The sequence below is a fragment of the Orcinus orca genome, chromosome 19 (assembly GCF_937001465.1).
Source record: "Orcinus orca chromosome 19, mOrcOrc1.1, whole genome shotgun sequence".
Lineage (NCBI taxonomy): Eukaryota > Metazoa > Chordata > Mammalia > Artiodactyla > Delphinidae > Orcinus > Orcinus orca.
This window is the reverse complement of record NC_064577.1, coordinates 42096914-42108776: the sequence shown is the minus strand read 5'-3', so window position 1 is coordinate 42108776 and position 11863 is coordinate 42096914. Positions and strand designations below refer to the sequence as shown.

The 11863-nt window shown below is 57.9% G+C and overlaps 1 protein-coding gene across 1 annotated transcript; it reads right to left on the bottom strand.

Moving 5' to 3' along the window:
- Positions 1–1697: 1697 nt before the first annotated feature.
- Positions 1698–9620, bottom strand: NR1D1 (nuclear receptor subfamily 1 group D member 1). The gene is made up of 8 exons (XM_004282751.2): positions 8932–9620; positions 5872–6207; positions 5485–5573; positions 5243–5387; positions 4253–4896; positions 3776–3961; positions 2837–3047; positions 1698–2184 (listed from the first exon to the last, which is right to left on the bottom strand). The coding sequence occupies exons 1-8, from the start codon at positions 8960–8962 to the stop codon at positions 1985–1987; spliced, it is 1842 nt and encodes a 613-aa protein (XP_004282799.1). The 5' UTR covers positions 8963–9620; the 3' UTR covers positions 1698–1984.
- Between the last annotated feature and the right edge of the window lie 2243 nt (positions 9621–11863).

Sequence of the window (11863 nt, the reverse complement as noted above, 5' to 3'; positions counted from 1 at the left end):
AAGCCATGGGGAATGGGGCAGGGGGCGGGGGGAGGGGTGCCAGGGCTTCCTGCGCTTTGCACTATTGGGGCAAAAATGTCTTAAGCAGTGGGGAACCTGCCACCCCACCCTGACCCTCAGCCTGCCACAGCCCCCTTCACACACACGCGCGCGCGCACACACACACACACACACACACACACACACACACACACGGGAAGGCAATGCTATGCTGCCCATCAGGGCATGTCCTTCCCCCACTGTTCAGGTGTTCCGACAGGGCTGGAGGGCCTAGAAGAGCATCTGCTATCACCTGTGCATGTGCCTGCCCAGCCCCCCTTGGGTTCGTGGGCTGCCCGTGCTGTCCTTGTCCGTCTCTACCCTCTCGCTCTCCTGGGGTACTGATTCCTGTATTACTCCAGTCCCATGGATAAGCCCTCTTGTACCCTCCTCCCACCCCCTGGGGGCCCAGTGGAATTCCTGACCTGTCTGCAGTCTCTCTATCCCTCCCTCCCCACGTCCACCCCTCCGTTCCCGTTCTCAGCCATGCCCATGGTGGAGAAAAGGCCTTCACGAGGCCTGGCCTCTTACAGGCACTTGGGAATCCCCCTCCCCCTCCCCCTCCCCAATCATATGAGCTGTGATCCCCCACTCCTCCCCGTAACCCCCGACCCCTCCCCCCACTCTCAGTGACGTGGGGTGTATGTGTGCGTTTCTCTGTGTGAATGTGTGAGCAAGTACACGTGGTGGGGGAGGAGCCGGGGGGACTCAGGAGCGCCACGCACCTGCTCTAGAGAGGCAGCTGTCCCAGTCCCTGCTTTGGAAGTGAGGGACAGGGCCCTCTCCTGGGGGCCATTGGTGCTAATGAGGGGGATGGCCTTGACGTGGGTGCTTAGCATGCCTCCCCCAGTATTGGCCCGGGGCACTAGGGCAGGCAGAGTGGGGCAGCAGGTGCAGTGTTGGTGGGAGGAGGGTGCCAGGCCAGGACAAGGGGGTGCCAGAGCCATGACCACTACCCCACCCCCACCACCCGCCTCTCCATCTCAGTATTCCCCCTCCCATCACTCATAACACACATACCTCATCCAGCCTCCTCCCTGCTCAGACTTGGGGAGGGTGGGGGTGGAGGAGCCCCTACCCCTTCCCCTGGTGGCGGGTCTACAGGGCTGGGAGAGGGCAGGGCGTGTGACACAGACACCGTCCATAAGGGGGACAGTAATTCCTGCCCTGGGAACTCCTGGGTGGGAGGAGGGGGACACTTCCTTGCAGGCGCTACTGAATGTATGAGAAGCTGGTGCTGGGGTGGGGGGAGGGGGGCTGTGGCCAGAAACAGGGAAGGAGGTAGGTCCCTTCCCCAGGGAGGGGTGGGGCCAGTAGGGGTGACTTGGGGGCTCCTACTCCTGCCCCACGTTGACAATCAGTATGTCTGTTTTGTGCGATTTTTCACCCCGTTGTGTTCTGGGTCAGGATTTTAAAGAAAGATATTTTTATGGTAATTGTTGCTCGTCTATTTTACTATATATTTATGTAATAAATATATGATGAAAATAATCCCCTTGGGCACCCCCCCCTTAGACTTGTGTGCTGTTTCCCTGTATCCTCCCATCTGCTGGCCAGAGGACCCACCCCACAAACTGACCAGGTGGAGAGGTGTGCCCCCAGCCTTGGCCACGTTTCCGCCCCGCCCCCCAGAACGAGCACACACCACAGAAGCCAGCTCAGCTGTGAACTACTGGATTTGAGACAGGAATAGAACAAATCGGGGGGCTAGAGAGTAAGAGGGGGGAGAGAGTGGTTTAAATAGGGGAGGCAGGGGAGGTTCAGTGATGGGGGAGGGAGGCAGGTATTACAAGAAGGCTCGGGGGGCCAGAGGCTCATCTTGGAATATTTTATAACAATATAAATAAGATTCTGGTTTGCTTTTCCTTTTCGTCTCGTAAAGGAGAGAGAAGTGCAGAGTTCGATTCTGTACAAGGGGGCAGCGGCAGAAGGCCGGCCGGGCGGGTCACTGGGCGTCCACCCGGAAGGACAGCAGCTTCTCGGAATGCATGTTGTTCAGGGTCCGCAGGTCCGGCAGCTTGAGCAGCAGCTTGGTGAAGCGGGAAGTCTCCGAGGGCCGGTTCTTCAGCACCAGAGCCCGAAGAGCCCGCAGCAGCGTCTCCTGGAGCTGCTCCACCGAAGCGGAATTCTCCATGCCCGAGCGGTCTGTGGGGAAGACGACGGCAGTGAGGCAGGCTCCCTGAGCTCCTCTGACGAGGAGGACCCGGAGGCCTGCGAGGACGCGGCGGCGGCCATGCAGCCTCTCCCCGAAGCCCCTCAGAGGGCCGATGGGGAAGGAGGAGGAGGGGGAACATGACTCCCTCTCCTAGGCCTCTGACCCAAGAGCAGGAGGTGCCTGCGACCTGGGAGCCCAGGCTCAGCAGGGCTGGCCCCCTCCCACCCCACCAGGCCGCTCTCCTTCCCTGAACAGGCCACACACGCCCAGGCTCCCTTGCTTTTTGTTCTGTAGTTCCCTCTGCCTGGGATGCCCTTCCCCCTCTCTCTGCCTGGCAGTATCTTTACTTGTCCTTTGAGGCCCCACTCAAGTGTCACCTCCTTCCCCAGCTCCCCAGGCAGAAATAGTTGTGTGTGCTTCCAAAGCCCTTGGTTCATGCTTCTACTGTGACACTTATCTCACTGTTTTATAATTAGTCGGGCATGAGTCTGTCTCCTGAGCTAGACTGTGTCTGAATCATGTCTGTATCCCCAGTGCCCGGGTGCAGGGCCTGGCCTAGAGTAGGTACTCCATAAAAGGTGTGTTGAATCGAACTGCGTCCGCCTCCTCCCGGGGTCAGGCTCAGGCGGGAGCCTGACCTACCTGCAGAGACGAGCACCACCGCGGTGAAGAGGCCCAGCTCCTCCTCGGTAAGCGCCAGGGAGTTGAGCTTCTCGCTGAAATCAAACATGGCGTTGAGCAGGTCTCCCATGCCCATAGCGCCGAGCTCCTGCAGGCTGTAGGTGGTGCGGCTCAGAAACATCACTGTCTGGTCCTTCACGTTGAACAGCGACGCAAAGCGTACCATCAGCACCTAAAGCGGGGACAGTCATCCTGGGTGGAGTGGGAGGAGCAATCGCCAAGGTGCCCCTAAAGTTTTTTTTTGTTTTTTGTTTTTTGTTTTTTGCGGTACGCGGGCCTCTCACTGTTGTGGCCTCTCCCGTCGCGGAGCACAGGCTCCAGACGCACAGGCTCAGCGGCCGTGGCTCACAGGCCCAGCCGCTCCGTGGCATGTGGGATCTTCCCGGACCGGGGCACGAACCCGCGTCCCCTGCATCGGCAGGCGGACTCTCAACCACTGCGCCACCAGGGAAGCCCTCCCCTAAAGTTTTGTGAAAGGGTTACTGGTGCTGCCTTAGATTTCTCAGTCAAGACTGGGGCTAGTTTCTGAGTAAGCAATGAGGGGGGTGCGGTGCCAGGTGGATGGGGAACATCCCACTGGCTTTGGAATCCAGCCTGAATCTGGGTCTCAACCTTGTCGCTCCCTGTGACCTTGGGCAAGGCACTTCACCAAAGTGAATGTGCTCATGCCTAGAACGGGAATAGCGCTGTACCCTAAAGTGTTATTTTAGGGTAATAGGATGTAATTAGACCCCAGCTGAGATGACAGAAGTCCCAGCCATCCATAGGCAGGACTGGGAGGGATTCTGCCCCTTCCTTCATCCGTCAAGAGTCAGGTTTCAGAGCCCCTGCCCACCCCAGACACCCTTTCTGCTGGATCCTTCCCAAGGTCAAGAGCAGGGAGCACAAAGGGTCACTCACCTCAAAGGTGCCAGCCTTAAGCAGGGTGACCTGGTCGTGCTGAGAAAGGTCACGGAAGCCAGGGATGTGCTTGGCAAACTCGACCACCTCCCTCACAGCGGGCGTGAAGCTCATGGAGAAATCCTCCCAGATCTCCTGCACAGTTCGCCCACTGCGTCCGTGCGGGTACATGTTCATGGGACATGCCTGGAAGAGGAGAGAATTTGGGGAGGGGAGTATCAGTCAGGCTGCCTCAGATAGGCTTCCCCAGCAGTGCTGGGCCCCCGACTCTGCTTGGGTTAGAGTTGTGGCGTTGGAGGATGGGTCTTTCAGGTAAAGTAGCAATCGGGTGCCAGGTGGAGATCAGGGATTCCCAGGCAGAGCCCTTCCTGCAGGGCTGAGCATCCTCCCTGCACCTAGCCTTCAGGCACACCCAGCGGCCCTGTGCTAAATCCAGTCTCCCCAGTCCCCTGCCCACTTCACCCCCAGTGCCCTCACCAGCAGAACGTTCTTGGAGTTGCCCTGCCGCAGACTGTCGGCAGGTGCTTCGCCTTCGGGGGCTGGGTACACGTGGGTGGGGCACAGATGGTGCCCATGGCTGTTTGGCTGGTGGCAGCTGTGATGGGCAGGGCCAGGGGGCCAGGTGGGAGGGTAAGAGGAGGGAGCCTGGCGTAAACTGTTCAGGGCCTCATTATGACGCTGGGCGGCCACGATGTTGTTGTCATTGGGGGCAGGCGGGCAGCCCTGACTTTCCCAGTGATGTGGGGTGGTGGCTGGAGGGTTGCCCGAGGCATGGTTGGCATTTAAGTTGCCAGGTGAGGTGCCCAGCTTGTCATGGGCGTAGGTGAAGATCTCTCGGTGGGCCCGGGCTACCTGGGATATTACATCCTCCACCGTGGGCTCAGGACTTGGGGATCGGGGAGGCGTCAGCTGCTGTGGGAACTGGGAGAAGCCCACCAAGGGTGAGGGGGCAGGGGCTGGGGGTGGGGAGGGGCCCATGGGGCTTGGGGCGGGGTGCTGGGTGGGCGGGGTCTCCAGCGGGCACTGGCTGCTTAGCTGGTTGTTGGCCAGGTTCATGGCACTCTGCATCTCAGCCAGCATCCGCTGCTTCTCTCGTTTGGGGATGCGCCCAAAACGCACAGCTGTGACAGGATGAGAGCAGTGTCAGGAAGTTCTAATACACACTCACACGCTTCTCTTCCTTCCTCCTGAAAGGGCAAGCCCCTTAGAGCTTGGGGTTCCACATAAAACCCACAAGGCCACACCCGTCGAGGGGGTTTTCCAAGTAGGCATTACGGTAAGAGGTGACCAGAGAGACTAATGGGAAAGATGTGTGTGTTTACCTGAGACCCGATGAAATGTGGGCATCCCCTATGCAAATGAGATGCCTAGTACTGGGCCTTTGTAAGGCAGGGATTAATTCAGAAGCTTCCGAGTGGAAGAAAGGGGGAGGGGGAGGGGAGGCTCGTGGGCACGGTGCTGCCTCACCATCTCGAGACATGCCCACGGAGAGACACTTCTTGAAGCGACACTGCTGGCAGCGGTTACGATTGATGCGGACGATGGAGCAGTTCTCGTTTTTCAGACACCTTTTGTACTGGATGTTCTGTTGGATGCTCCGACGGAAAAAGCCCTGTGGAGCCGGGGCAGCTAGTGAGCATCTCCGTCTAGGCCGGGCCTATGTGTCCTGTGGGAGAGGGTCACCTGCCCTTACCCCCACCCTGCCTCACCTTGCAGCCCTCACAGGCATGCACGCCATAGTGGAAGCCCGAGGCCACGTCCCCACACACCTTACACAGTAGCACCATGCCATTCAGCTCTGCGGGAAGAGAGGGGCAGTGGGTGAACAGGGCAGGTTTCTGAGTGGCCAGAGAGCTGGAGGTTTTCTGAGCTGGAGATTGGGCGGGGGGGTGGGGTGGGGGGGAAACTGAGGAGGAGCTTCAGTATCTAGGGGGCACCCGAATGAGCAGACAGGGCTGACAGCAGTTGGTGCAACTCTAGGAGAAATCTCTGAGGCCAGCGTAGGTCCTGGGAATAACTGTGTCACATGAATGTCAACTCCCCACCTCAGCCTGGACACCTTCCCTTCCCCCCAGATCGGCTGGAAATTTACTCACTGGTGATGTTGCTGGTGCTCTTGCTGGGGGACACTCGGTTGCTGTCTTCCAGGGCCACTTGTAGACCCCTGGGGGGGCTCCCGTTATAGAAGGAGGAGGATGACGACAACGAGGAAGATGAAGAAGGGGAACCATCGTCACCCAAGCTGGGTGGAGTGCTCCCAAAGGAGCGAGCTGGGTCCTGGGTGAGGGAGCCAGTGGGTGATGGTGGGAAGTAGGTGGGACAGCCTTGGGTCAGGGACTGGAAGCTGCCATTCGAGCTGTCACTGTAGAGGGACTCGGGGCTGGTGCGGTTTGGGGAGGAGCCGCTGGAGCCGATGTAGGTGATGACGCCACCTGGCAGGAGAACCCAAGGGAAAGGCGTGTCAACCGCCATATATCTTTGGTCCTAGGTCACCACTCTGCCCATCTCTCACCTGCCTCCCAAAACACTGTTGGATACTCAGAAGTTAACCGTGTGAAACACCTAATCCTGGAGTCCCCAGAAGAGCCACAATGAGCAACTCCCCAACACATACCAGACACGGCCAACCAACCACCGCAACTCTTGGCAGGTACACTCAGCTTCTGCCTGGCGTGCGAGGTACCTCTCTAGAGGCATGACCTCTGTGATGCTCTGCGAGTATCTCACATATGTACCAACCCCCCCACCCCCGCCCTGGATGCCTTCCTTTAGAATATCAACCGCAGCTAATGACTTAATTGTCAGCAGCTGACCTCGGGATAGGATGAGCAGCTGAAAACCATTCATAATGCCCAGGCTTCAAAAAAAAAGAACAAAAACCAGCTGCTGATTTTAATGCCAAGACCATTCCAGTGATGAGACCATGGAGGGGCAGCTAGCCAACAGTGAGGAGAGTGGGGGTCTTACAAGAGCAAAACAATCACATTCCCTCAAAACTGGAAGACGTATTCTCCAAAGGTACTGTTCCCCTGGCCTCCAAGATCAAGAGTCAGAGTGGACTCTATCCCTGAACCCAGGGAAGGGCTTAACAGTATGAGTTGCAGGAGTTGGAAGTGAAGGACAAACTGTCCAGCCTCAGGCTTTGGAATTCCCCCTTCTAGATCTCTCTGCCTGGTGACAATGACCTTGGCTCTCTGGCCATTCAGGGACTTTGGCCCTCTAGTTATATTGCCAACCAGGTGGCTGTGTTCCCATTGCATTAGCAGGAGAAGAAGGTGACCTGCCTGCCACACCTTTGCCAAGTACCTCGCATGGCCTGCCATGGATGGGGTGGGAGGAGGGAGGATCCCAGGACACGTGTGAGCTGACACAGGGCATGCCACCGTGTCTACAGAGGCACATGTCTTGCTCACCCACTGACACACACTAAGCTGGGCAGAGCAACCCTAAAATAGCTCAAGGTTGGTCAGGGTGAACCGAGTTCCCTGTAAAATAATTGCACAATAGATCGGCTCCTACAGTTTCAGGGCTGAGGTGGGGGAATGGGATATTTATTTGGTGGTAAATGAACCTGACCCAGTTCAGCCATCCCCCAAAGAGAAGTAAGACTCATCCGAAGAGACTTCCACCTGGAAGTGTGGGGCACACTCAAAAGAGTCTAGTTTTAGATCTGGATCTATCACCACCAACTTGATTTGTGACCCAGAGGAAATCAACTCCCCTCTCTGGGTCCCAGTTTTCCTTTCTGTGGGGAAAAAAAAAAAAGATGAAAGAGACTTAATATCCTTTCAGCTATGTTTCTGGGATGTAGTTGTTCTGCGGGAAGCCCTTAGGAGACAAACTGCTTCTTGTTTGCTGGGAGTAGGCGTAAGACAGTGTTTGCAGGACTAAGAAACGAGATGCTTGGGGAACAGAAAGAATTTGTAATGTGGAGAAGCTGAGTCTAAAGGCAGTACGGTGAGGTAGGTGCAAAGAGAATGAAGAGGAAAAGAGTGAGGAGAAGGGTGGCTAGATGTGAGGTCCCCTTGAGGAGTGTAAACATGAGGCCACGAGAGGTCAGGGATGGCTCTGTCTTACTCTGCATCGGTTATGGGGAAGGAGGAGAGGGCCGGGCAGGCGGACAGGAAAAGGAGGCAGGCGGGGGCGGTGAGTCAGCCCAGCTTCACCCAGATCTCGGCGGGGCGGGGCGGGGCGGGAGCCGGGCCCTCAGCCGGCCTCACGTCCCGGCTCCACGTGTGCCTCTTGCACGTGGCTCCCCAACGAGGAACCCCAGAACCCGAGGTTCCGCCCTCTCCGCTTCCCGTCAATCGGGAGCAGCAGCCCCGCCCCCCGCCCCGCCCCTCCTCGGCGTCCGGGGTCCCAGTCTAGGGCTGGGTCCCTCACGCCAGCTGGGTCAGGACTACTAAGGGGAGGAGAGAAGGGTACACGCGTTGCCGGGGCAACGGGGGGCGGAGCTCATTATGTAATGGGGCCGGGAGGCAACCACCAATGGGGTGGCGGCGACGGCTTCTGCAGAATGAAAACAAACGCAGCACGTGGGCCCGGCTCCGCAGCCATGTGAGCGCTCCGGGCTGCCGGGGCGCTCTGGGTGTCCTTCCTGGGGCAGAGCACCACTCATGGGGCTCCTCAAGTGCCGCTCCCTACTGAGGATTCACCAGTGAGATCCGACCCATCCCCCCAGCCCCTCCTGCCTGGAACCCAGGTCGCCCCACTGCTTCTCGAGTTCCCTCGAGCCTGCAGGAACTAAGGGAAGAGGAAGATTGGAAGGAGGGGGTCCTCCTTCCGAGAAGTCCAGGCATGCCACAGCTGCAGGGGGTGGACAGATGGGGGCGTTTCGGGGCACTGCTCCAAAACTCCCAGTTCTTGTAAACTGTTCATCTCACCACACGTACCCGCTCTCCATTTCCTCCTTCCCCGCGATCCGAGTCCTTCAGGCTAAAGAGAGGGGCTCTGAGGGGTGATGGTGGGGCGCCTCCGGGCGCATTCCCAGGCCGAACAACCCACTCTGGAAATCCCAGCCTACGGCCCCCATCACGCTAGCAAATCCCCAGGCCGAGGGAGTCTCCAGTCCCTTACAAAGTTCCTTACAAAGGCGTAGATGGAGGAGAGGAGACAGTGACAGAGAAAGAATGATGGTAGCAAAGGAATCTTAGTACCTGTGTTGTTGTTGGAGTCCAGGGTCGTCATGTCTTCACCAGCTGACAGCGGTCATTCAAACTGGACCTTGACACAAACTGGAGATTACAATTGCCGCTGTCGCCCCCTGGGAACTGACCGAGGACGGGGAGTGGACCCCGCGGCTCACGATAAGGATCCTAGGCACCCTGCAGCAAGGTCTTGGGGTGGCCGACTGCAGCCCTGCAGAAGGGTAGGACGCTGAGGCAACGGAGGTCGGCTTTGCATGGGAAAAGCAAGAGAGTGTAGGGGAAGGGGGCGGAGGGAATCAGCCTGCAGTAGTTCTGGATAGAAGGTAGCAAGGAGGGTCGGGTCTCTGCAGTGCCCGGGGTGCCACTGCCTGAAGGCTCCGCAGCGCTGCAGGGTAGGGAATCTGGAGCTCCCGGTGCAAAAGTCCCAGAGGGAGAGAGGTTGCAGTCAGGAAGTAAGTACGTGATGGGAGAAACGGGGCACCCAGGCGCAAAGAAGCGAGACGTGTGCCCTGCTACGTTCCCTCGGCAGCAGTATTTCACTCTGCCAATCTCAACGGCCTTTTGCCCCAGCCTTTTTCTCTGGGACAGAGGGCTCTGCGCAGGCGCCAGCAACCCAGGGTTCCCGGGCCGCACGCGGCACTGGAGCAGGTACCATGTGATCCCAGGGAGCGCCTCGTGCCCCAGTGACACACTTTTCCAGCAGCAGGCACGTTGAGTTCCGTGCGCCTGCGTAAAGCCAAGGCTGTCGGGATATGTAGTCCATTGGCAAAGTGGGCGGACTGCGTATATTTCCCCGTTTCTGCCTCGCAAAAGCTCCTGCTGGAACCGGGGAGGAGCTGAGAGCCTTGTGGGGTGGAGTGCGCTGAGAGTCAGGGTGGCGTGTTTGGAAAGCCTGTATGGCAGAGGCATGTGAATTCCTGGGGAGCGGCTGGCAAGCTTGGCCGCTCCCTGGGAGATCAAAGCTAACAGCCCCTTTCTGCAAACCTTGCAAACGTGAGGGCTTCACGTGATTGCAGGACTGACTTCGCCTTGAGGTTACTGGTGACACGAGAGAGATGACAAGTAGGAATATCCCCTCGGTCAGGAGCTTAAGCTGAACTTCTGCTGCAGAGCCAAGTCCTGAGATGGAAAGGAAATGTGGCCCCTGTTCCATTCTACTCCCCTAGGGAAACGAGTTGCCATGGCGGGGGGGGGGGGGGGGGGCGTGGTGAGGATGTCCCTGGGGACTCCCTGTTTTCGTGTATGACACCACCCCACCCACTGAAGGTGACTTCGGGGTGAGTCATTTCCCTTTGTCTAGGAAATAAAAAGGACAAGGGAGGAGAGCTTTGTGGTGAAAGTGCTTTGAAGTTCTAAAGGGGCCAGAGGTGAGGCAGGGCTTGGGGGCAGAGTGACACCCCCCTCCCCACCCTCAGTGCTTCAGGGTAGCGTGGATTCCACGGAAGGGAACACAAAGACCATCTTAACCCTCTCTCCCTTACTGACGAGGAAAATGAGTCTTAGAAGAAGTGATTGGCCCAAGGTCAGGCATCCATTGCTAGTTTCATTTGACCACCATCAAGGAGGTGGGCAGACATGGAAATGAAACGCTGAATAGGGGTTAGAAACAGCCCGCATCTCCCTTCAGAGGAGCAACTCTGCCCCATTGGCGAAAAAGGGTCTCCAGTCAAGGTCTATCCTGTTTTGGGGTTTTTTTTTTTTGGCCTCGCTGTGTGGCTTGTGGGATTCCCCAACCAGGGATTGAACCCGGGCCTTCGGCAGTGAGAGCTGGGAGTCCTAACCACTGGGATGCCAGGTATTTCCCGAGGTCTATCCTGTTTGAGGACTTGGCTTGCGGGGAGAGCTGCAAGCCTCTTCTTGAAGCAGCCAAGTGAACCTGGGCCACCTGCTGCTTCCTGCTAGTCCCTCCTCAGTCCCACTGCTCCTAGGGAGGGTTTTTTTTTTGTCTTTTTTTTTTTTCCCACACAGGAAGCCCTTCTCCACTTGTTCACAGATAGCTCCTGGGACAGCATTGATGGATGCCTGGAAACAGCTACCGAAAAAGTAAAGAAAAGGAGGCGTGTGGACACCAAGGAAGGAGTAAGCTGGGTGGTGAGGAAGTAAGCAGAGGACTGTGAAGATGACTGAAGGGGAGGCGGCTGGGCAGCTGGCCTGACCACTCGCTGGCCCTCTGACTCCCAGGGGAAGACAGATGGGCTCCCTAGAATGGCCTGGGCTTTAGCTTTGTTTCCTTGCCCCCAAGAACAGTGGGAGAGTGAGGGCAGTGGGCTCTTCCCTGGCCTGCCCTGGCCCCTTGGCCCAGAGCTGGGAAGCTGCAGCAGAGCGTGGGAGGACCTGGGAGGGGCTAGGACAAACAAGGAAAGAGGCTTTTCAGGAAAACTTGGTTCTGAACTCAGCCTCCACCCCCTCTCCCTCCTCCTGCTGGGCTCTGGAGGGAAAACTGGGAGGTGAGCTGCCATGTCCGGCACTGCATGCTCTCTGCGCCCTTCCTGAGTCTCCATCAGAGCCAGGGCCAGGGCCAGAGCCCGAGCCCAGGGACCTGCCAGGGCTAGACTCAAAATCAGGGACCTTGGTATGACCTCTAGCTCCCCACCAGCCCAGCACCCCCGTCAGCACACTCCCTTTCGTTGACCTGTTAGGCAGCTACAGTTCTGCTTGCTGCTGTGGTCACCCTGCCCACCCCTTGTTCTACTTGCTGGTGTTTATCCCTATTCGGGGAGGGCAGGGGTCAAGACTCCCTCCCTGAGTTTACAGCCAGTGAGAGGGAGGAGGAAGCAGAGGCAGCCAGAGCTGAAATGCAGTCAGCCTGACTCTTGGCAAGAAGCTGGGTTGTTTTGCAGTCTGTGTGAGGTACGAAGGCGGAGGCTGGGAGGGAGGAGGCAAAGGAGGGGGGTTACTTCTGCGCCCTCCTTCCTCTGCACTTCTTATAGGGCCCCTCCTT